This window comes from Pristis pectinata, chromosome 29 (assembly GCF_009764475.1).
Source record: "Pristis pectinata isolate sPriPec2 chromosome 29, sPriPec2.1.pri, whole genome shotgun sequence".
NCBI lineage: Eukaryota > Metazoa > Chordata > Chondrichthyes > Rhinopristiformes > Pristidae > Pristis > Pristis pectinata.
In genome coordinates, this window is record NC_067433.1 from 9,943,499 (window position 1) to 9,967,819 (window position 24,321).

General features: G+C 40.1%; 1 protein-coding gene across 1 annotated transcript; it reads left to right on the forward strand.

Annotated features, from left to right (window-relative positions):
* The first annotated feature begins 794 nt into the window (after positions 1 to 794).
* LOC127584396 (BCL2/adenovirus E1B 19 kDa protein-interacting protein 3-like) lies at positions 795 to 23,389 on the forward strand. The gene is made up of 6 exons (XM_052041183.1): positions 795 to 1,013; positions 7,523 to 7,709; positions 11,503 to 11,584; positions 16,129 to 16,235; positions 17,840 to 17,989; positions 20,344 to 23,389. Exons 1-6 carry the CDS (start codon positions 971 to 973, stop codon positions 20,390 to 20,392), a joined length of 618 nt encoding a protein of 205 aa, XP_051897143.1. The 5' UTR covers positions 795 to 970; the 3' UTR covers positions 20,393 to 23,389.
* The last annotated feature ends 932 nt before the right edge of the window (positions 23,390 to 24,321 follow it).

Below are 24,321 nucleotides of genomic sequence, written 5' to 3' on the forward strand. Positions count from 1 at the left end.
AACCCCTTTCATCCATGTACCTATCCAAACTTCTCTTAAATGTTACAATTGAACCCGCATGTACCACTTCTGCTGGCAGCTCGTTCCACACTCGCACCACCCTCTAAGTGAAGAAGTTCCCCCTCAGATTCCCCTTGTATGTTTCATCTTTCACCCTAAACCTATGTCCTCTAGTTCTAGTCTCATCCAATGTTAGGGGAAAAAGCCTGTATGCATTCACCCTATCTATACCCCTCACAAGATGTATTGAGATGCAGTGCAATGCTATACCTGAGCACGGACGCAAACAGTTTATGGTCGGTACAGTTTCTTCAGTAAGTTTTTAATTATTGTCAGAGAAACAAAGGACTGCAGATGCTGGAATCTAGATGAAAATCACTATGACATTGGAGGAACTCAGCAGGGTCAGCCTGCTGACTTCCTCCTGCATCATAATGTTTTTCCATTTAAGTTATTGGCCACTGCACTTTCTCTGTACCTGTGGCATTTCTGCATTCTGTATTGTTTTTACCTTGTACTGTGTTAATGAATTGCTCTCTATGAACGGTTTGCAAGACAAGTTTTTCACCGTACCTCAGTACAAGTGCCAATAATATTCCAATGGCCATGCAATTTTGGCTGCCATTGCACCAGTGCCTAGATGCGAGTGCATTGTTTGCAGTGCTGGTCATGCCTCACTGCATCGATTGCAGCAAAGGCCAAGCTTGCGTTGCAAAGGCTGCAACAACACACATCCCTTGGGATGAGTGATGACGCTGGACGCGATGACGTAATCACAACAGGTGCCTCCCCCCCTCGGCCCCGCCAGCGACCGGCGCATGCGCGCCGATCCGGGGCGAGAGCAGCCGGGCGCTTGCGTCGAGGCGGTTGGGAAATTCAAACGCCAACGGTGGGAGGGAATAGACGGACGGACGGCCGGCCGCCCGCTCCCCGCCAACGGGCGCACAGAGCGGGGGCACAGGCGCGCACCATGGCGGCCGCACAACCACCCATCGAGGAGGCGGGACTGAACGGTGAGTGTGAGGAGCGGGTGCGCGGCTCCCACAGTCCGTCGCCCGGACGGCGGCGGCTTCTAACCCCCTCCCCCCGCCCAACCCGGGAGAAAAGGCGCAGGCTTCGGCGGACCGCCGCACCAACTTCCTACAGCCCCGGCCGGCCGCTGACCGCCTCCCATTTTGAGGCGGCTCTCTCGGGTAAACAAAAAAAAACACGGCGGCCAGGCGTGGGAAGCGTCGTCGGATTGACTGACAGCGGTCCCCAGCCAATGGCGCGACGCCACTCTCACGTCAGGCTGTGGTGCTGGCAGCGGCCGACCAATGGGAAGTGGCGGGGGGTGGGGTTAGGGGTGGGAGCTGTCTGCCTTGACAACAGCTGTGAGCAAATGGTGGCCACAGCCCAGGGCTGCCCTTGTATGGCAATTGCCCCACCTCCTCATCCAGGCCAGCACCTCATCAGTACTCTGGGGGGCCCTCCCTGAGGTGCTGGCTGGGTCTGACATGCCACCCCACATACCCTACATATTTTACCCTTGTCCTGCTCCTCTGAAACATTGCATGGCAGCTTATCTCACTGTGGTTTGTGAGAGCTTGCTGTGCACATTTTGCTAGGCTTCCTCCATAACTCCAATAATCACTATATTTTGTTTCAGGGGATGTCTGGAAAACTTCCACGGTTTTTGGTGTCTTCCTATCCTCTTACGCCTTCCATTTATGTCCTGGTCTCTCAGTCTAGGATGTACAACTCTGTGCAAGATGTATGCCTGGGCTGGACAGTACAAATTTATCCTCCTGTTCTTGCACACATTGGCAGTTGTGTCCAAAAAATAAATAGACCAGTTGCTATCTTAATATAGAGCTGCTAAATTGTCTGTTTTTAAATTTGTATGCTTTGTTTTTGTACCAATGCTTGTGCATATGCTCCAGATTCATCCCTCCTGAAGGCTCTGATATCGTGTCTACTCTCTGCACAAAGATGCAGTACTTACTTTGCCTGTGTCGTTTTCCATCAGCCTTGATGGTGATGGTGATGGCAAAAAAAAGTCCTTGGCTGCCATCTATGTATGGATGCTTTTGGTGGTCACTGGGCAGTGATCAAAAATGGGAACAGGTTTTCCATGCCATAATAGGGAAATAATTATCGAGCCCAATCGTTAACTCTGTGATTATTTAAAAGCATAGATGGGAGGAGTGCAGTGTTGCCTAAACTCTAAAATGAACTATTCTTTATTACTGCTATTTTTAGGAAGGCAAAATATCCCTATTCTATCTCCGGTACTAATATGGTCTTATGCTGTCCATAGTTTCACTAAAAATATGACGGTCCTTACATTTTCAAAGTGTTGTCATGCAGATTAAGTTTTGCAGTACTTATTTGCCATTTGTAGACAAGTCAACAAAAAATGCTTTTTTAGTTTGCTGTCCAAGCTTTGATTAAGCTGGGAATGGTGGGGTGGGGGGGAAGAAATTTGGACTAAAGTGAATGGCATCCTTAAGCACATAACTGCTTAAGAAAAGGAGACAATGGCATTTGGATCACCAGTTTTATACACTGCTTTACACACTGGCATTTTGAGTGTAACTGTCATGTTTACAATAAGCTGCATGGAGAGAAAGTTGTGATTACTCAGTGCAAAAACTTGAAGCTATAAAAATGTGCATTGCAACCGTTTAAAAAGGTTGACTCAGTTTTGTTTTATATCCTTGACTCTTGTCATGATTTTGTTCTTAGACCATTGTAAGTTGCCAAACTAGGTCTAAATTGAGGAAATCCATCCAATGATTTTCTGCAAACAGTGGTTTACTTCTAGTAGATGAACTTGTTTCCTTTGTGAATTCCATTAATATATTTTTCATCAGTGTTCAAAATGTTGATTATATTGGAGATTTTTTTGGAACTACGTGACAAATACAAGCTTATTTCTAAAGTGTTCTTTGTGGCAGCATCCAATGCTTAATGTCATGGAAGTTAATTTTTACCTGAATTCAGTACTTTGGGGTGGGAATGGCTTGGGGAGCAGGTGAGGGGGAGATATATTTTTAAGCTTATTAAAAAACTAGTTAATCAAGTAAAAACAAATATGTAGTTAATCAAGTAGAAAATAAAAGGTTCCTGGCAGTGATAGAAACACTTACCCCCTCTGTCACAACTACTTTAGTTTTGGGTGAGAGCCAGTCTGGAAAGTGTAGATACTGATCTGATCCAAGGGAATTTTTATAACATTTAACATAAAAAATAATATATGCTTCCTCCAAACAGGATACTAAGCATTTTCTGCATCATGTGAATTCTACAAGTGGCCCTTTTCAGCTACTATTTCTTTTTTCACTGTTTATTAAGCCTTTTTTTAAAGCATGCCTCACAACCTGACAAATTATATAAAAATTGACAACAGGGAGCATAATGTTCAAACTGCATCAGAGTTAAATGAGGAAGTTGAAAACATCTCAAAATACTGGTAGTGCTTTGAGTCTGTCTATATCCAAAAGATAGCAATAGGTTAATGTTTCAGCTGATAACCATTGTAGTTAACAAGTGAAGGAAAACAACAAATCAGAATAAATAGGGGCACAGAGAATGTAAGCATCTGTCATTAGCATGAAAATAAGTACAAGGAATTTAGAGTGATCTCATTGATTATGGTCCAATCCTGTTTGTTTTTCAGGTCTTGTTGAATTCTGTTAGTCTTATAATGTGTCATGTTATTTTTAAACAAATCTCAACCAACTGTGTGTAACGAGATGCAGTTCCTCTCAAATCTCTTTCTACATAAATATTTTATTGGTATGTAAAATACATTGAATACTAAATTGCTTTAATCCTACTTGTACAGACAGAGCATTTTATACTTACAAACTGATGTTAATTTTCAAAATGATCTCTTTTAATATCTTAATTAAGTAATATCTTAATCTCTTCATTAATTGAATAATAAAATGCCACTGCATTTAGCAAGTAATAAACTTTTAGGCTGTGTTCAAGTTCACTTACTCAGGATTGGAGTGCTGGATACGTAATGTCACTTAGCAATTTGTTTGTTATCCATCATTGATTATCTGTTATGTGCCATCCATTTTGAAGTCACTCCAATCTCCTGAACAATTTAGAAAGTAAGACTAAAACTTTGCTTTCATCCACAACACAAATGCAGATTGCAGTCAAATTGGACATATCAGTAAGGTACAAATTAATGGAATTTCCTAGCTTGAACTGTGATTTCTGCTAGACCTGAGAATTAATTAAATTTGCTAGATTCTTCTTAGACTTGTGATATAAAGAGAGGCTCATTTAAAATAAAGCTTGTTAACTGAAGTTTTCATTGTGTATTCTAATGTATGGTAAAAGTTAAATGGATTCCTAATGGAAATTATGAATAAGTAAATAAGAGCCAGCAAGCATTAGTCCTGTCAAGAAATTGATGTAATTTGACCTTTTGGTTGCATTTTAAATGACAAGCCCATTTTATGTGAAAATCAGCCCTAAATTAATCCTTGTTTTAATTCCACTCATTACTCTATTTCTATTTATAAAATGTCTGTGGAAAAATAAACTTGGTTGGAGCTTAAGTACTAACTAGCAGTGCAGGTAGAGAAGTGTTGAAAAGAAAATCTTGAAATACTGCCACAACTCCAATGGCTCAGAGATAGCTGCATTGCCCATAGTGCCACTCAGATGCTGACTATATTGATAATGTGGCAATATAAAAGAGGTTTACAGATTTATAATACAAAACCTGCAGGATTTAGGATTTTATATGGGTAAGTGGGAATTAGACTGCTTCCTTCTCTCAATTTAGTGTGTGTTTGCTATTGAAATGTGTCTCAACATCACTTGTTTCCTCAGTTCATCAGTATCATTTGTTTGCTGCCAATAGGTCTGAGTGCAATAAATGTTGGGTAAGGTGTTATGGCGTTATCAGATATCCTCAGTAGATTTTCAGAATAGACTGTCAGATGCATTTTGAAATACCAGCTTAGTTTATACTATTCTTGTAGCACTAGTCAGTGTTGTTGCAAAACAGCTGGTGTGGAACATTTTGTCCTCCTGTAGCAGTGGCTTTTCATTCAGTTGCATGTTAAAATATCTGCCCTCTTGCCTTTGCTGAGTAAATGAGGAAGAGCCTTTTAAGTAACTGGGCTGTGTTCATATGTGGACAAATGGAAATAACCCCTGGCATGATCAAATTGTGCACTGATTTATGGTGAGGATGCAGAAGCAGCTTCTAGTCTGATTTAAACTGCAGTCATGTTCACGGAACAGACTCCAAATGTCATATTTAGAAGGTTTGTTTTTTCGTTTCTGGGCCTCAATGTAGTGTAGTGGTTAGCGTAATGCTATTGCAGTGCCAGCGACCCGGGTTCGATTCCAGCTGCTGTCTGTAAGGAGTTTGTACGTTCTCCCCATGTCTGCGTGGATTTCCTCTAGGTGCTCTGGTTTCCTCCCACATTCCAAAGATGTATGAGTAGGAAGTTATGCATGCTATGTTGGCTCCGGAAGCGTGGCGACACTTGTGGCTGCCCCCAGGACACTACGCAAAGGTGCATTTCACTGTGTGTTTCAATGTACATGTGATTAGTAAAGAAATCTTACCTTGATCTGACGAAATTAAGCATATTTTGATTTGAGATGACAGAGCAGAAGCTACCAGATGCACATGATCAGTTGAAGAATTGCTGTGGTCTGCAAGGTGTTGCCTTAGAGTCAGGGTAGATCTGAGTAAACAAGGTCATTCAAAACTCTAACTTAGGACCTACCAGATCCCAAGCCCTTTTTGCCCATCATCCCTGTGCTTGATGACCTACTTTGTTTGTCAGTAAAGTAATGCCTCGATGTTAGAATCCTCAGCTTTACTTTCAGGTCCCTCTGTTGTCTTGCACTCCTCATTTCTGTAACCAACTCCAGCCCTGTAATCCTCTATAATTCTGGCCTCTTTTTTCCAGAATTTAATCATTCTACCTTTTGATAGCGGTGTCTTCCAGCCAAGACCCTGAGCTCTTCCTGAACGTCTCCATATCTCTGCCTCATTACATCTCCTTCGTTAAAAATCTACCTTTCACTGTGCTTCTCGTCATCCACCCTAACATTTCCACATGTGGTTTGGCATCAGTTTTAATTTGATAGTTTGATGTTCAGTTTTGGTCATCCTGCTATAGGAAAGATGTTATTAAACTAAAAAGAGTGCAGCAAAGATTTACGAGGATGCTGCCAGGACTTGAGGGACTAAGTTATAGGGAGAGGTTGGACAGGCTAGGAATTTATTCCTTGGAGTGTAGGAGACTGAGATGTGATCTTATAGAGGTGTATAAAATCATGAGGACCGTAGATAGGGTAAATGCACACGGTCTTTTTCCCCAGAGTTGGGGTATCAAGAACTAGAGGGTGTAGATTTAAGGTGAGAGGGGAGAGATTTAATAGGAACACGAGGGGCAACTTTGTTACACAAAGGGTGGTTATCCATGTGGAATGAGCTGTCAGAGGAAGTGGTTGAGGCAAATGCAATAACAACTTTTAAAAGACAGTTGGACAGGTACATGGATTGGAAAGGTTGAGAAGGTTATGGGCCAAACACTGGCAAATGAGACTAGCTTGGATGGGGCATCTTGGTCGGCATAGACCAGTTGGGCGGAAGGGCCTGTTTCCGTGCTGTAGGACTATGATAACCAACTTGTGAAGCATCATGAGATATTTTGCTTGTTTTGTGGGTGCTTTATAAACAGAAGCCATTTAAATTTATGGTCTCTCCTTTAAATCTATGCTCTCTAGTTTTAGACTTCCCCAGAAAAAGAAATATCTTTGTCACCCCTAAAAACTGAGCAAGATCAAAAGCTGGATTGTGGCAGTGCAAATGCAAAATAGGAAGCTAACATTCAACTACATTTATAAAGCTCCTGCCATCACCCCCAGAGGAAGTGGTAGAGGCAGGCACAATTACAATGTTTAAAAGGCATTTGGACAGCGACGTGGATAGAAAAGGTTTAGAGGAATATGGGCCAAACACAGGCAAATGGGACTAGCTCAGGTAGGCAACTTGGTCAGCATGGACCAGTTGGGCTGAAGTGCCTGTTTCTGTGCTGTATCACCCTGACTGAGTGAGTGACTGAAGTGTTTACTGTGGTGTCACAAAACAATTTGCACATTCCTATTAAGTAATCTTGTCTGGCTAGCTACAAAAGGAAACCTGTGGCTTCATTTATAAGTAGGAATGTATGGATCAGCGTTTATTAATTTTGTTCAACACGACAAAGGCTGCATTCTGTGAGGAATTGGGGAAAACAAACACTCTCCTAAGAATGGAAAAGTTATCCACTCAGTACCTGTACTGGAAACTATGAATGAGATTTACAGAAGGGTGTCCCCCCCATTGTTAAATATCATGATGAAATTTGCTGTCTAGTTTTTGAATTTGAAATACATCCACTGTACTGAATTATAACTGAATGAATTTAACATTTAGCCTTCAGCAGAGAAGAAAGCAGACAAAAGATTACATTCTGGGTGTTATCAGTGTTATTTTTAAACCCTTTAGGTTCCTGGGTGGAGTTGCACATAAAGAACAATGGGAATGGGAATGATAACGGCACCGGGCGAAATGGAGGGTTGGAGCATGTGCCCTCATCATCCTCCATCCATGATGGAGATATGGAAAAAATCCTTTTGGATGCTCAGCATGAATCTGGTCAGAGTAGTTCACGGGGAAGTTCCCATGCTGACAGGTAAAGAATTGCTAATGAGTATAACATTTAAGGAAACGGCACTCTGGTTCGCAAAAGTGAAACTCTTTTCGGGCTGCTTTTTGTTTTGCTCAAAATTAAGTCCTGTGTGTACCCATAATGCAGATTTTACACTTGCAATTTTCTTTATTTAAATGAGGCTCTATTTGTTAATTCTCTTAATCCTCTTAAGGGTTGTTTTCTTGCAGTGTTTTGGGAAAAAGATTCTCCTGTATGGCTGTATTATATTGCCCATTAAATATTAGGAAGATAGCTGCAAATGTCTTTGGTCCCACCATGTTCCACACCCTTGCTATTAATTTTGGAGTTGGTTATACAGCACAGAAACAGGCACTTCAGCCCAACTCGTCCATGCTGACCAAGTTGCCTACCTGAGCTAGTCCCATTTGCCTGTGTTTGGTCCACATTCCTCTAAACCTTTTCTATCCATGTACCTGTCTGAATGCCTTTTAAACATTGAAATTATATCTGCCTCTACCACTTCCTCTGGCAGCTCATTCCATGTACCCACCACCCTCTGTGTGAAAAAGCTGCCCCTTATTTTTCCTTTAAATTTTCCCCCTCACCTTTTTAAATCTCTGCTCTCCGGTTATTGACTCCCCTACCTTGGGGAGGAAAAGTGTGACCATTCACCCGATGTATGCCTCTCATAATTTTATAAACCTCTATAAGGTCACCCCTCAGCATCCTACACTCCAGCATATCCAGTCTCTCCTTGTAACCAAGCCCTCCAGTCCCTGTGAATCTTTCCTACACTCTTTCCAGCTTTCGTGCTTTTCAACATTTATTTCTTTTGGGGTGAATTAAACTATACAACTTCAGTGATTGACTCAAACAGGAATGATTTTCTATACTCATTTTCTTTGCACCACCATGATATAAGCCTCTACCTTTATCTTCACCATGTGCTTTGGCCATGTCGTTGACAATTCCATATTCAATGGTAGAGCCTGCCTCAAGTTGGATGGTTGTGGGAGGGATAAAGGTTTAATACTGGTTTTTGATTGTAACGAGTTGAAGGTTATAGAGTCACAGAGCATTCCAAGCCATCTGATGCACGGTGACATCGATGCCAATCTACGCTCATCTCATTTGCCCACATTAGGCCTATGTTCCTCTGCACATTTACTCTCCAAGTGCCTGTCCAGGCATCCTTTAAACATTGTAATTCTATCTGCCTTTACTACTTCCGCTAGCAGCTCATTTAGATATTCACCACGCTCTTTATGGAAAAACTTATCCCTTATACCTTCTCTAACTTTCTCCCCTCTCACCTTAAACCTCTACCCTTTAATTCTAGACTCTCCTGCCCTGGGAAAAAGATTCTGATTATTTACCCTATCGATGCCCCTCATAACTTTATAAACATCTGTGGGGTTACTCCTCAATCTCTAATTCCAGTGAGGATAAACCCATTTCATTTACTTTTATAAATTTGTGTTACACTGTATATAATTGAGTTTTGAAAGATAATTCAAAGTAATGTTGTGCTTTTTAAACCAAATACTTGTTTAGAAATGTGTGTTTCAATTTGTCTTTTAATAAAGAAAATCCTGGCAATACAATGTTTGTTGATCACACTGTTTTATGGGTTAGGTGTTTTTTTTTCTTCCCATTGCACGAAAAAACTGCATAATGCTGAGGAATTTATGGAGTTATTGTTCACCTTGATTCAGGAACATCGCTAAATTAATTTTGCTATGAGTATCCCTTTGTGGTTATTAGCCGTTTTGTGGTTCTGTGTAGAATTGTGTGAAATTTCATCTGTCTTCTTTTTCTACAGAAACTTTGTTTGGTGTGAAATCCATATTTGGCAGATCTTTGGTATTTTCAGTGCAAAATTAATTTGATGAAACAAATCTGGGACATTTTCACTGGTCACGTTGAGCTGGTTATGTCACCAATTTATGTCACTGATGCATGTTTGAAATGTTTTTATTCTATTTATGCGATGACACAGACATTATTTTGTCCCCGGTGACATTTTGCACTAGGGCTGCATGTACAATAGCATAAGATTTATTTAAATAAATCTTGTATAGTACTCTAAATGCACCATATCAAATTTCTTTATGGGAAGCAGCTGACCTACCACCATTAATATTCTACTCTTGTATTAAACAACTTAAAAAAACAGTTGAGCTATGTTATTGTGTATTGCCTGCTTTTTATAATTCATGTAATCTAATAAAAAACATTAAATCACTTTGTACTTCACTGAAATCCAAATGTCAGTATGAAGGATTATAATTCTTTACACATTTTTTAGACATTACCATATTAGTTTCAACCTCTTGTTATGTGATGGAAAAATAAAACTAGTGTTTTAACTCTGGAGTTTTGGAGCAGTATTTTACTGGGTGTGCCTTTTATATCATGGTGAGGGAATTATTTGTAATATTAATTCTACATTGTGGAGAACAGCGTGCTATTCCATTTTCTATGCATTTTCCATTCCAGGACATCAGAGATGGCTTCCTTTTTTTCAGCAAACAGGGTTTCCCTTCCACTATCATCAATGCAGCCCTCACCCGCCTCTCCTCCATTTCCCGTACGTCTGCCCTCACCCCATTTCCCCCACCCCCAACATAACAGGGACAGGGTTCCCCTTGTCCTCACCTACCATCCCACAGGCCTCCACATCCAACACATCATTCTCTGCAACTTCCACCATCTCCAGTGGGATCCCACCACCAGGCACAACTCCCCCTCTCTCCGCTTTCCGCGGGGATTGCTCGCTCCGCGACACACTTGTCCACTCGTCCCTCCCCATTGATGAACCCCCGGCACTTATCCCTGCAACCGCACTAAGTGCTACACCTGTCCCTACACCTCCTCCCTCACCACCATTCAGGGCCCTAGACAGTCCTTCCAGGTGAGGTACAGCTTCACCTGTGAATGCGAGGTGCTCCCAGTGCGGCCTCCTCTACATCGGTGACGCCCAGCGAAGATTGGGTGACTGTCGCTCCGTCCACTGCAAAAGCAAGGACCTCCCGGTGGTCATCCACTTCAATTCCATATCCCACTCCCATACTGACATGTCTATCCACAGCCTCCTCTACTGCCACATTGAGGCCAGACGCAGGTTGGAGGAACAACCCCTCAAATTCTGCCTTGGTAGTCTCCAACCTGATGGCCTCAACATTGATTTCTCTATCTTCCAGTAACCCCTCCCCTCTTCCCTCCTCCTCTTTCCCCTCCCCCACCCTCATGACCTGCCCATCCATTCCCCACCTCCTTCTCAGCTTCTTGCATCACTCCCTTTCATCCCACCTCCCCCACCGACCTACCTTCCCCCTCTCACCTGGACTCGCCTATCACCTGCCAGCCTGTGCTCCTCCCCCAACCTTCTTATTCTGGCTTCTGCCGTCTTCCTTTCCAGTCCTGGTGAAGGGTCTCGACCCGAAACATCGACTGTTTATTTCCTTCCATAGATGCTGCCTGACCTGCTGAGTTCCTCCAGCATTTTGTGTGTGTTGCTCCAGATTCCAGCAGCTGCAGAATCTCTTGTCTCAGCGTTCTATGGTTCCAGTTAGAGAAGCAGCAGTTTGAAATAGTATAAGGTCCAGTGATTTCATGTTGTAACTGTTCTAGTATTGGATGTGTTTCCTTTTTGTTACCTTGGTATGCATATCCATTTGTTGTCTTTGTTTTGCCACCCAACTCGGCCAATCATAGATATATAATTTGGTCATTTTAAAATGTACAAACTTTTTGGCATGATAACCCTTGTTTCACTATCATTTGAGTTGTCCATTCCTGTTGAATTTTCCAGTCAGTCTCGACCCCAAACACCTCAGATGACTCAAGCAGTCTTCGAAGTAGAGCCACAAGGCAGCAGAGACAACAGTTCTCAGGTATGTTAATCTCTTCTGTAGAGTTGATTGCAAACATGATAATATATCAAATTTCATGTCATAAAATGTCCCAAGCTACCTTTAACTATGTTCAGACTAAATTAAACACCAATCCATGTAGAGATATTAGGGCGGGTGCCCAAATAGTCAGAGATATGTCTTGAAGAGTGATTGAAGTGTTTTAGGAAGAGGAACACTGAACTTTGAGGGCAAGGAAGCTGAAAGAAATCTTGCTTATGGTGGAGCAAATGTTTCAGGGATGTGGAAGAGGTCAGGAATATGTAAGAGATGAGAATTCAAGAGCACAGGGGTCTGAGGGTTGTAGAGGAGTTTGCAGAGGTATGGAGATGCAAAGCCACAGAAAGGTGTGAGCTTTAAAATTAGACTGCACCCAGTGAAGGATATAAAGCATCTGAGTTATGGGTGTACAGTACTTGGTATGAGTTAGGTTACATGCAACAGAGTTTTAAATGATCTTAAGTTAATGGAAGGTGGTAAGTGGGAGATTAGTCAAGAGCATATTGAAATAGAGAATCTACTTCAACATATCATTGATCACGATGAAATTATTTTGTCATTGATGAAAGGGAACATTCTATACCATATTTAAATACGTTTGTTTTGTGTTCCATTTACAAAATAAGACCTTTCCTCATAAGTGTAGCCACTCAGAGTAAGTGATCATACATCTTTACACAGTCCATACTTAAGTATGTGTTTGATCTTTTTCCTCTGCCATCCCCAATTTTCTTTTTCATTTCTTATCAATAGAGACAAAAGCCTTTTGCTGTGGAATTTTAGTGCATCCAGCAAACCTCCTAGTTTTTCTTCCAACTGACATTCTTTATGTGATCTGAGATGGCAATTTTATAACAGGAAGATGGCTGAGACCATGATAATCCAAAGTGATAATCTGGACTGGAATTATCTCACTTCTTAAACAAGCTTCCAGCTCTGGAGCGCAGATATATGTATGAAGTATTGGAGGGTCTGGCTATATGCAGAATTATACTCGTACATGAGTATATACTCCTACCTTAATGGTGTGGAGGGTGAAGGTGGGAAAAAAATGGTTTCAACTCAGTCTCCTCTCTGAATACTAATTCAAAACTAATACATTTGTTTTTAACCCTGCCATGGATAGTTTTAGTTGTCTGGGCCAAATTGCAGGGTTTGCCGTGACCTTGTCACTTGATAGTTTGACGTAAGTTTTACATCAGTTTGTCATTGATTATTTTCCTGACCTAGATTTCAGAACCTGGACTTCTGTCCATAAAATTATCATAGAATAGACTATGTTTATTTGATCAGGGAGGCAGAGAAGAAATGGCAATTAGTGAATAATTGATGTTAAATGGAAGGTTGCAAAACAGAAATAGAATATTTTTGAAAAAAATCAAAAGATGTATGAGAGAATATAAGAAAACAAGTGCTCGTCTTTTTATTATTTGTTGGCTTGTGGTAAAAAAAAAAGCAGTTTGTCTTGTTTTAATATCTCTGCTTATCACCTGCTCTTTGCTTTTTATGTATCTCTGTTAATGGTCTAAGGCAAGTTATTCTTCCTTATCAGCTAGGTTTGCCTCTCATCAGCCTACTCTTTCCTGTTTGCCTATCATTTGGCGTATTTTTGTTGCACTCTGGTTTCTTTTATTTTCCTCCCTTTTACATACTCTCTCTCTCCTAACTCAGCAGGTCGGGCAGAGTAGGAATGATGTCAGAAGTTGGGAGGTGATGGGTGGAAGTGACAAAGGGCTGAAGAAGGTGGAATTTGATAGGAGAGGATGGTGGAGCATGGAATAAAGGGAAGGAGGGGGGGGGGGGCAAAACCAGTGGGAGGAATGTGTGAGTGATGGGCAGATAGAGAGGGTGGGAAGGGGGAAAGAGGGTGGAGGGTGATGGGGCCAGTTGGATAAGGGGGGGAAAGAGACTTCTATCTGTCACCTCCCAGCTTCTTACATCATTCCTACTTTCCTCCCTCCCCTCATCTGCCTACCATCCTCCTTGCCTGGATGCACCTATCACCTGCTAGCTCTTGCTCACACCACCCCCCCCCACCCCCCCCCCCACCCCCCCCCCCCCCCCCCCCCCCCCCCCCCCCCCCCCCCCCCCCCCCCCCCCCCCCCCCCCCCCCCCCCCCCCCCCCATCTTTTTATACTGGCAACCTTCCCTCTTTCTTCCCAGTCCTCACAACAAAGGGTCTCGAACTAAAGCATCAGCTGTCTATTTCCCTTCGTAGATGCTACCTGACCCACTGAGTTCCTCCAGCTCCTTTGTGTGTTGTTCCAGATTTCCAGCATCTGCAGTCTTTTGTGTCTGTCTCTCATGCTCTACTTGTTTCTTGTTCCACTTCCTACATCACTATGACTATTTACACTAATCAAACAAGGTTTACTTCTCATGGGGTAGTCTGTTCATCTTTGAAGGAATCTTTTCATTTTGTTCATGTATGGATTGCAAGTGTGTGCCATTTAAAACTGTTGTCTTAGTCTCTCTCCATTGCACTGCTGCCACTGACTGATCCACTTAGATCACCTTAGTGACAACATTTGTCGCCAGATTTTAGTCCACCCTATCCATTTCTGATTTCTCTTTTCCATCCTCCGGGTGGTCCCAGCCTCCATGCTCACACTCAACAGCACAACTACATTCTCTTTCAGTGTTTAGGAGTTTAAGGCTGATGTTAGTATTTTGGTGTTTAATGAGATTTATTGTATTGATATTTATTTTGGTGTCACAGTGTGACAGATAAAATTGGTGTTATTTAGTTCAAGGAAACAATGTTTCTTGCTTTTTATATATTTGAAGTGAATTGTTGGTGTACAAGACAATAATGAAAGTATTTTTTCTTATTTTCTTACAATAGAGGCAAGCCATTTGGCCCATCTTGGAGCATTGCCATCAGTCCTATTCCCCCACTTATTTCCCCGTAACCTATCCTCTCTCAAATGACCACCAACTCCTCTCTAATTCTCCTTCCACCCATCTATACAGGGTGTAATTTACAATAACCTTGCCTGCAACTGCAAATCTTTGGTATGTAGGAGGAAACCAGAGCATCAGGGGGAAACCCATGCAGCAACAGGGAGAACAGAGAACTTGACACAGTGAGCACACAAGGTTAGGATTGAATCCAGATCGCTGGAGCTATTCTGCAGCAGCACTGGCTGCTGTGCTACACTAAGAATGATCTTGTGCACCAATTTCTAGAAGAGAACGAAAGTTAGTTCAAACTCAGCAATAGTTTCATTCTCCTACTGATAAAACTATATCCTCTAAGGGTGCAGTTTCCCCCTGCAGCAGCTTATCATCTAACACCAGAGGTGCAAGCTTTGCTATTTGAAGGTTAGTGTTATAGAGACAGCACGGACTCAGGCCCTATGGGCTTCGAGACTGCACTGATATTAATCCCATTTTATTCTCCCTGCATCCTTTTCAACTCTCCTTAAACTCTACTACTAGAGACATTTTACAGTGGCCAATTAACCTACCAACCCACACCTATTAAGGGTGAGGGAGGAAACCAGAGCACCTGGAGGAAACCCATGCAGTTACAGGAAGGATGTGCAAACTCCACACAGAGCACGTGAGGTCAGAATCGAACATCTGGAGGAAACCCATGCAGTCACAGGGAGGATGTGCAAACTCCACACAGAGCACCCGAGGTCAGAATCGAACCTGGGTCTCTTGCACTGTGAGGCAACTGCTCTTTTGGCATTAAAAGGGTTTTAATTGACTTTTAGGATTTTGGGCAGAATTTTTGTTCGATTCTACTTTCCCCAAACAAAATGAGACAGTTTGGTTAGTTCAAGAAAGCTAATGAGCCTATGCTATTGGATATAGCATAAACTACAAATAAACACAAACCTAAAGTTTAAGTAATTAACTAACCGCTCATCTCCACATTTCCATACTGAAAGAGACAGTTAGGTGTTATTGCCAGACATTCTTCGCTTTTCGTCAAGCCTGGAATCTGCAGCCTCTGTTTTTCCCCTCAGTATTGTATTAAAGTAAAATGGCTTCAATTTTTGCAGAGAAATGCCATGCCAAACTACCAGCGTTTTCCTGCATAAGAACCAACAAGTTCAGAATTATCACGAATGCTTGCATATATCTGGAAATCCTGAACTTGCAAACAGTTGTTTAGCAGCACTTCTGTGTACTCTGAGCTTCTGGCAGGAGTGCAAAATTACAGAACACATAAACTGAAACAGGTAGGACTGGTTTAGGAACAGCATTTTCATTTATTTGAATAGAGAAGGACAGCTGTGAGGGAACACGTTTAATTTCGATGCTTTTAATTGATTGAGTTTAAATTGTTCCAAATTGGTTTTAATATTTTAACATAATAGCTTGATTAGTTTGTAATTATTTTAATGTATTTAAAGTTACTATCAGCTTCAGGCAACTAAATCAGGAGGCTTGACTTGAGTATCAGTAAGGGTGGCGATCTGCCGGCCACAAACTCTGCCATCACATTATTGTGCAGTAACAATGTAATGCACACTGCGGCCATTTGAGTATTCACTCCTGGGTTTTCTGTTTAGTCTGAAGATGATGGTTTGGAACGAGATCGAGAGGTGGAAGTTATGATGAAGAGGAGTGCTGAATGGATTTCTGACTGGTCAAGTCGACCTGAAAACATTCCTCCAAAGTGAGTGCCTGGATATTAGTTGAGAAGGAAGTGCACTGAACAGTAAACATATCTTGTGCTTGGAGCTGTGCAAATATAAATTTCGTGTTTATATAAAAAAAAATTGCCTGTCAGAGATGTATAATGTCTGTGCTTGTGTAATTATGAAAAAGTAGATGTTTATTAGAAGATGTACTGTCAATTGTGGCTGTAATGTCCTTGGATACTAATTTTTTGCCCTTGGCCAGGGAACTGCTCCTTTTTTCACTTTCTCAAACTGGAAGGAATTGATATTCTTCTGCCAGAGCCTGCCTCTGTTCATCAATACAAATGCATAGTCAGAATGCTTGCTAATTTGCTCTTGCATCCTCTTCCCAGCATTGACACGAAAATAAATTGCAGCCCCTGTACTGAACCCAGCTAAGATCAGCCGCTTCAGTAGAAACCAGCGATCAAACCCAGTACATGGGTATGTGAAGCATATAATGTTCAAATGTTTCTTTATAACAAAATGCTAGTAAGAGTCTTTGATCTATGTTCACTTGTTGATTGTGTTGTTGTGTAACTAAAATTTGGAAGAAAACCTTGCAGGGATCCAGCTGTTAAAGTCATGCAGCTACTGAATGTGCATCGAATCCTACAAATCCTCAGATGTTGTATTTCCCATTTTAGTAGCGCATTTATTGAAATATGCTTATGTCTTTTAATCTGTCTGAATATTCTGTGCACTTCTGGCATTTTGAGAAAAGAACAGCACATTGCAAAAATGATTTAGAAAGTTGATTTAAATTTCGATGTTATCAAGCTCTCCACAATTAGCACATTTCTCCTTAATTGAGAACATTTGATAAATTCATTTTTGTCTATTTTTAAAAATGGTGAGAATGTTATCAGTACGCAGATGTGTTACTTAATAGATTCCCACTCTCTTAATAGCACAGTAAAACACAGACACTTCTGACAATGCACAGAATAGGGTTCTGCTAGCAAAAAAAGTTACACAAGCAAAAATCTATTAGACATTGACAAAGCCAGTGCCAGCAAGTGAATGTATGCATCAAAGGTTGTTGCTAGGATTTTGTTATAAAGTAACATTTGAACATTACTTCATTAACATACCTATACAATGGAGAAACTTCTTGATCTGTCGTGATTGAGAAGCTGTGAAATAAAAGTGAAACTTTGATAATGAGCCTCAAACTTATTTTATAATCCATGATGTTATGTATCAGTCTGTAACTAACTTCTTGGAGTTAAAAACAGAAAAGTAAAGGATACACCCACCAGTTTCAGTTTTTTAAAAAAAGGAAAACCAAGTCCCAGCAGTGCAATGCTTTACACAAAAAGTGGAAAATTAATTTGATTTTCTTTTCAGGCATTTCTAGCATTTATGTTTTTCCTTGTCATCTGTAGAGTTTTGTTTAATTTTATTTTGTTTTCTGCTTTTGCTGTAATTACTACTAATTTACAGAAAGTTAAGAGTAGCTATCTGTTGAAGTATGTCTTTCTCAGATTCTATTAAGATAGAATTTGGATATATTAGTTTGAGAGATCCATGGTCATACATCATACAAAACACCCTTGAATGAAACACTGTTCTTAATTTCCGCCTCCTCCTCCTCCAGGGAATTTCATTTCAAACATCCTAAGCGTTCAGTCACGCTCAGTATGAGAAAGACTGCAGCAATGAAGAAAGGAGGAGTATTTTCAGCCGAATTTCTCAAGGTCCTCTTTCCCTCCCTGCTTCTATCACATATTCTGGCTCTTGGCCTCGGGTAAGTGTTTAACAACGAACCTTCGTATTAAGTTTAAAAAAGCCTTTATTAAAAATAGACGTCTTATTGAAGAGTGTCCAGATCGTAGATGTTCAGTGATGCTGAGTTATTTCCTGCTTGAATAGTCCCGCTGCTAACATCCAGCCGGTGGGGTGGGATGTAAATCACTGATAACCTTTGTGATTAGATAATTGGTATAAGATAGTACTTTGGAGTAAATTATTCATCTAAAGACTCTTAGATTTATAGTCAACCTCCTTGGTAAAATGGCTGATTAAAAAGCTCAATAAATTAAAATGTAAATACAAAAAATGTTTCCTATATCTTGCTTTGATTTGCAGATTAGTAAAAATAAACTCCATAGCCCACCGAAACCCCAGTTGCAATTTAGGCAGCTGCAATACGCGGTCATTCTTACAGAGTTGCTGTGATCTGCAGCCTCGTACTGATAATACTTCTTTTGAAACTCTGTCATTGTTTTCCACTCCACCCTTCTATTGTTGCTGTTGTTTCCTGTGCCTGTTCTTTTGAGTCAGATTTTAAATTGTGGAACCTTTCTGCAGCTGTGATTCTCAATATGAAGTGCTGCTCCAGTCTTTGTGTCCCCCTACCTATTAGGGATATCCTTTCGTTTTCTGCCCCGCCCCCAACCCCCAATGTTGCTTCATGCAAACTTGCCATTTTAATGGCTTCTTGCATGCTATATGTTTTGTGGCATGTCTGTTGGTGCAATTTATTTTAATAGTTCTGAATTGGCATAGCCTGGTCTCTAACTGATGTTGCAAAATCTCCAGTTGCTGACTGCATTACAGAATTAGGTGTGTATTTCTTATTTTCTTTGGCTACATGCTGGTTCACATCAAGCTGGTCTAAAATACTGGCTTCCATTTAAGTATTGGAGCTGATCAATATGAGCTCAGTCTATAATTGCTACATCATCAGAGCAGCTACTGAGGGGAATGGAGACCTGAAATGGGGGGGGAATCTGCAGGGAGTCAGAAGGATTCTTCGCCACTGGTGATGTAGAGGTTATTTACCACCAGAACCACACGTCATTACAGTTTGGATGGATAATATCTTCAGAGATTCTAGTCACATACCTAGTCCAAATTGGGTATAACAGTAGTAATGAAAATGAACTTTGTGAGCACTGGAACTTTCATCAGTGCAATGGGTGTACGAGTGGATTAACAAGAACTTTACTCATGTTCCTGACCTGAGAATGCCCAGTGCCATTGCAGGGTAAAGCATAGTAAAAGCAAAGTGTTCAAATTCCCAGTAACAAAATGGTGTAAAATTAAAAAGTCATTTTTTTTAAATGTGTCTTTTGCTTTTTTAAATGTTTTCCATTTCATACCCTGCATCTCTGTGTAATTTTCTTAGAATTATAATTATGTCTTTACTGGTTAAAAAAAGAGCTGCCTAGCCTAATTCCATGTTGATCCATAGTTCTGCAGCTTGTGGCTCTGTTCTTCCACATATATTTTTTTAAAAATGTAATCAGAGTTTTCACCTCTACCAGCCTTTCAGAGTTCTGCCCTTGGAGAACTTTTTTTTCCCCTCAGCTTCCTTCAAATCTTTTCACCAATTACTTTAAATTTATGTCTTGTGAATAGCAGAAGTATCAAAAGATTCTTCTCTGTCTATAGTCCTCATAATGTTTACAGATCTTTGATTAAGTCTCATCTCAGCCTTTGTTGTTTTCTTTGGCACAACATCCTTGTAAACGTTCTCTGCAGAGTCTGGAGTGCATTCACACCATTCCTGTAATGTGGTGACCATAGTGCAACTACAGATTTATCGCATCTTCTCATCCCATTGAGAAATTACCAAATTTCTTTGGGTCGCCTTTGCATTTTGTACACATTTACATTGGCACATCTGTTATGTCCATCACTCTGTTCATATTTGAATGGTTTTAATTGTTTGGAATTCATATTTCTTAAAACACTTGTACACCAGGGAATCTTCAGGCATCTGAATTTAAGTCCTTCTTTAAAAGGAGGGATGTAGAGTATTTTCTTTTTGTGGAAGACATGTACAAGTGCAAGATTAAGTACCTGGAAGGATTTCAAATTTATTGTTAAAATAAGTGTTGTTCAAGGGCCTAAGTGCCAAATTTACTGGCTGCATGAATTAAAGGTAGAACAACTTTGTTCATGTTGAGAATGCACTGGCCTAAACCTTAATTCCAAACTGGGGTTGAATGTGGAGAATAAAAGTTGTGCTTATATTTATAATTTCACATAATGTTCATTTTCAATAAGTTGAATTTTAAAATGTCATTTTCATTGTGTGAGTGAGAATTTGGTAGGGAGAATCATCGTTTCCTAACCTGAGCCCTTCTGTTTTAGGATCTACATTGGGAAAAGACTGACAACTTCATCATCCAGCACCTTCTGAGAGCCAGATTCAGACTTAAACATGACCTGTGAAAGTGTGTGACTGTTCCATCAGTACATTTGAATTGGAGGAAGAAAAATACCCATCACAAGCACAAGACATCCCATCTCATTACATATTTCCCTTTGTTACTTTGTAGAAAATGCTTTCCTGAGCACTAACTGGACTCTTCTCTTGCACTCAACTTTGACTTGTTAAGCAAGCTGTGTACCATGTGACAGCAGCCCTAATAAGCTTTAACTAACTGTTTGCATCAGTGTGAAGTAGATTCACCAGCAAACACCCTTGAAAATCTGTCCAATGCATCTTTTAGTGCAGCCATTTCAGATTAGATTATAAAATAGCACAATTTATACACAGCACAAGGTGCCAGTTGGGTTGGGAGAAGAAAGGATTGGTGCACAGCAACATTGAACTGATTAAACCCAGTGGGCGATGAAGTCTCACGTTTAAAATTTACAATCTCTTAGGCAACAGCTAAATACTTGAACTAGCAAATCAACATATTGTGTTGCTCTTGAAATTATTCCAGATAGATTTACGTTTTTGATTGTAATTGGCATTATTTTTCTTAATCTATTAAGTATTCTCCCACCTAACCATAAACCACTGCTTTCTTTACATGCTTGATGTTAGCTAAGAAGCAGCCATGCAATTTGGCTTTGACTCTGCTGATCAAAGCAGTGTTTTTTTTTGGTTTCTAACGCTTCACAGAAACATTTTCAGAATTGTAAAGTTAATTGTGATTTTTGTTTAAAAATTAATTTTTATATCTGAATATTGATAGCATCTCTCTAATTCAAGCACATTTTTTTTGACCATGCTGAACCCCATCCTATTCCCACCTGATGTTTCCTCACAGGGTTCATGGGGGAAAGAAGTGTGAGCTGATTTCCTTGCTTTGCAGATCCTATTGCCAGCAAGTATTGAGACCAGTTGTAACATCCCAGCTAAGATTTGGTAAGTCAGCCCAGACTGGTGATTGTACCTGAAACTGAAGGATCCAAATTATGAACCATCTGGTAGGTAGAATTCAGAAAGCTTGCCGTTATCTGAGGATATGAACCACTGTCAACAATGTATACCTTGGGCTACAAATTATAATTTCCATTGGTTTGCTGCATTTCATTACATTAACCTGCCATGCCATGGATGTTTTAGCCTTTCCCTTAATACTTTAATAGGAAGAATATAATTCTGGGAACTAATACAATTAAAACAACAGTGAGCTATAAACTTTTAACTTTTTTCTCAGTTGTTTGTTTTGAGCTTAGGCACTTTAGTTTTTAACTTCTGTTTGGATAATACTTAGAGTGAAATTTTAGAAGTTGGCTTTTCATGTTTGGTACATGGGTTTAATTCAGCTAATTCTGATGGGATAAACAGGTCCATTTTCTCTTGTTTGTAAAAAAAAAATTCTACCCCAAGTAAGTTAAGGCAACCTCAGACCAGTTCCCAAAGTGTCGGCACTTGCAGCACAAAATTGCTCTCAATTCTTCACTGATTTCACAATCCTGCTGAGAATTGCTACCTGTTGATTGGTTTGCGAAGTAGAAGAACATCTGTGTGTCGGGGGTGCTTTGAGATTGAAACAGTGTTGAAGAGCTTAATTCTGCTCCCTGTTGTAGTGTAGCTGACTCTAGATATTGACACAGGATGTCTGATATTTCATTCCACTGCATAACTATCCCTCACATTGAAGAGTATAAAATCTCCCTCCTCTAAAATAGCTCTTTCAGTTAACTCATGACATTAAGCAAAGGTATTAGATCATATTGTCCAGGGCAAAAATGAAGTTTTGAAATTGACTTTTATAAAGTTTTTTTTAAAGAAAGACAAGTAAAATTTAAAATGAAGTGAATTTGCTTAAATTCTCGTGAGAATATATAGCTCCTGTGTATGTCTAGTTCCAGTAAATGACAACCGAGAAAGATCCTTGTTTAAGAATATATTGGTTTGAAATGAATGTTGCTTTTTTGTAGAGAAAAGATATCCTTGTCTGAATGCTGTCTGTAGAAGAAGTTCAGTGAAGTTTCAAAATGTATTCTGTTTTCCTTCCATTTCCAGCTTAAGATCTGGACAATTTGTTTTAAATTTCCTTTCATTGGAGGAGATGGTGATATACCAGAGAATCACTCTTTTATTTTGTGCCAATATTACATATGTAAAATTCTCAAGAAATATGTTTGAATGCTATCTTAATTAAAGCAGAAGCTCAGGATATACTGAAACAATCTTACATTTTCAGATATTAAGAACACGAATGCTGTAATGTCACAAAATGAAGAAACAATTCACAAAGAAAAGGCAGTCAGCTTTATGCACTGGATTCACTGAAGAAGGGCCCTGACTGAAGCAGTCTGCCTTTTCTCCTGCAGATGTTGCACAGTGCATTAAGAATAATTGTTTTGTGCAATACACGCTAAATTGCATATCTGATTGGGTCTAAAATTTGTAAAGGTTAGTTGACTCCACGCGATGAGATTGTGACCAACATATTGTTTTCAGTGGGAGGTGGTGCTGAGGAGGAACAGTCCTCATTTTAAATTGCACTTTGATGTAATGGAAGGAACATAGCTTTACATGGCTGAATTAATTCCCCATATCCCCCCAATCAACAAAATAGTAGAAATGACCGCACTTTGATCTTTAACATAACAAACCCTTGACTGACTCAAACCTCTGCAAAGTACAGGTATTTATCTGTTGTTTAAACAGTAACCTACATATTGCACATTACAGTGTGTTTTGCTTGCAGCAGCCAATATGTCAATCTGCCGCACTTATTAATGAAAACGTAACAATTTTTAAAAGTTTTTCTTTAATTTTTTTTGAATTGGGGGCAGGTTTTCAAAAATGAATCTGTTGAATTTAACTGAGCCAAAGTGATTATCAACACATCTGACATTTATCTAGCTAGCACTTTGTATTATGTATTCCAATTAATGTAAAATTAGTATCATAACTGTTTTTGTGCCATTAAACATATAAATACAAGCCTGTCTTTTTTCGTCTTTCTGAAGGTTCACAAAAGGAAGTTGGTCTGTGGTCCATTTTTTAAAACACCTTGGTTATATAACACAGTTAACACAGTTAATGCCCCAAACTACATATAGAGGAGAATTAGAGCATCTGTAGGAATTGGAGACCAGTTGCTGCAGTAGACTTGTGGAGAGGAGGAAGGAAGAACACTTGAAGCATTGGAAGTTTTGGAGTGACATTACAATGTGGTGGCTGTTATTTTTCATGGAGCTTTGGTTGTGTGTCAAGTATTATAGGGGAAAACAATATTATTTGATAGTTTGAGGGAATTTCATTTTAGTTTAGTCAGTATAAAAACTACATTCCATCGCTCTGATTTTAATGCTAATGGCCTGAAAATTTGAAAGCTGCATAATTCTATGGTTTTTGAGGGTTTTGCTTTTGTACAGACTATTTATTGACAATGCTGTCAGCCAAAGAAATGGAAGCAGGTTGGGGTGTTTGGGCTGTTGGCAAGCATTTGATTGAACAGCAAACAAAGTAATTTATTCTGAAAGCTGTTTAATGAATAGAAAAGCAGAACCTGTGACTGAAACTACAGCAGCTTCTGAGAAAAGCAAGATAATTTCCCCAGAAAAATGCAGTGAATTAAATGCAAATAATCTGCATAAAATGAAGCTGTCATTTGCAGCAGTAATGACAAAGGTACTGCTCCAATCAGTTTCGACTTTCAGATATCTCACCTGGGGCATCAATTAAAAGTTTAGCTCAGTACCACCTTTAATTTTCCTTTCCAGCCAGACGGTTTCTGCTTGGAGTGCTGAGTGCACTTAAACTTGTGCTAAAGACTGGAAATCTTTTTGCTTCACCTTCCACAAGAAAGTATTTGTGTAGGGAAAACCTTCCACGATCCAGCCCGATGAAAAGTATTTTTAGACTATCTTCAA

What these genes read in the sequence shown, in the direction of transcription:
- LOC127584396 (XM_052041183.1), top strand. Translation starts at nt 971, where the DNA reads ATGGCGGCCGCACAACCACCCATCGAGGAGGCGGGACTGAACG. An exon ending in GGAAGTTCCCATGCTGACAG is followed by an intron (nt 7,710 to 11,502) that starts GTAAAGAATTGC and finishes TGAATTTTCCAG; the next exon opens with TCAGTCTCGACCCCAAACAC. An exon ending in CCTGAAAACATTCCTCCAAA is followed by an intron (nt 16,236 to 17,839) that starts GTGAGTGCCTGG and finishes CTCCTCCTCCAG; the next exon opens with GGAATTTCATTTCAAACATC.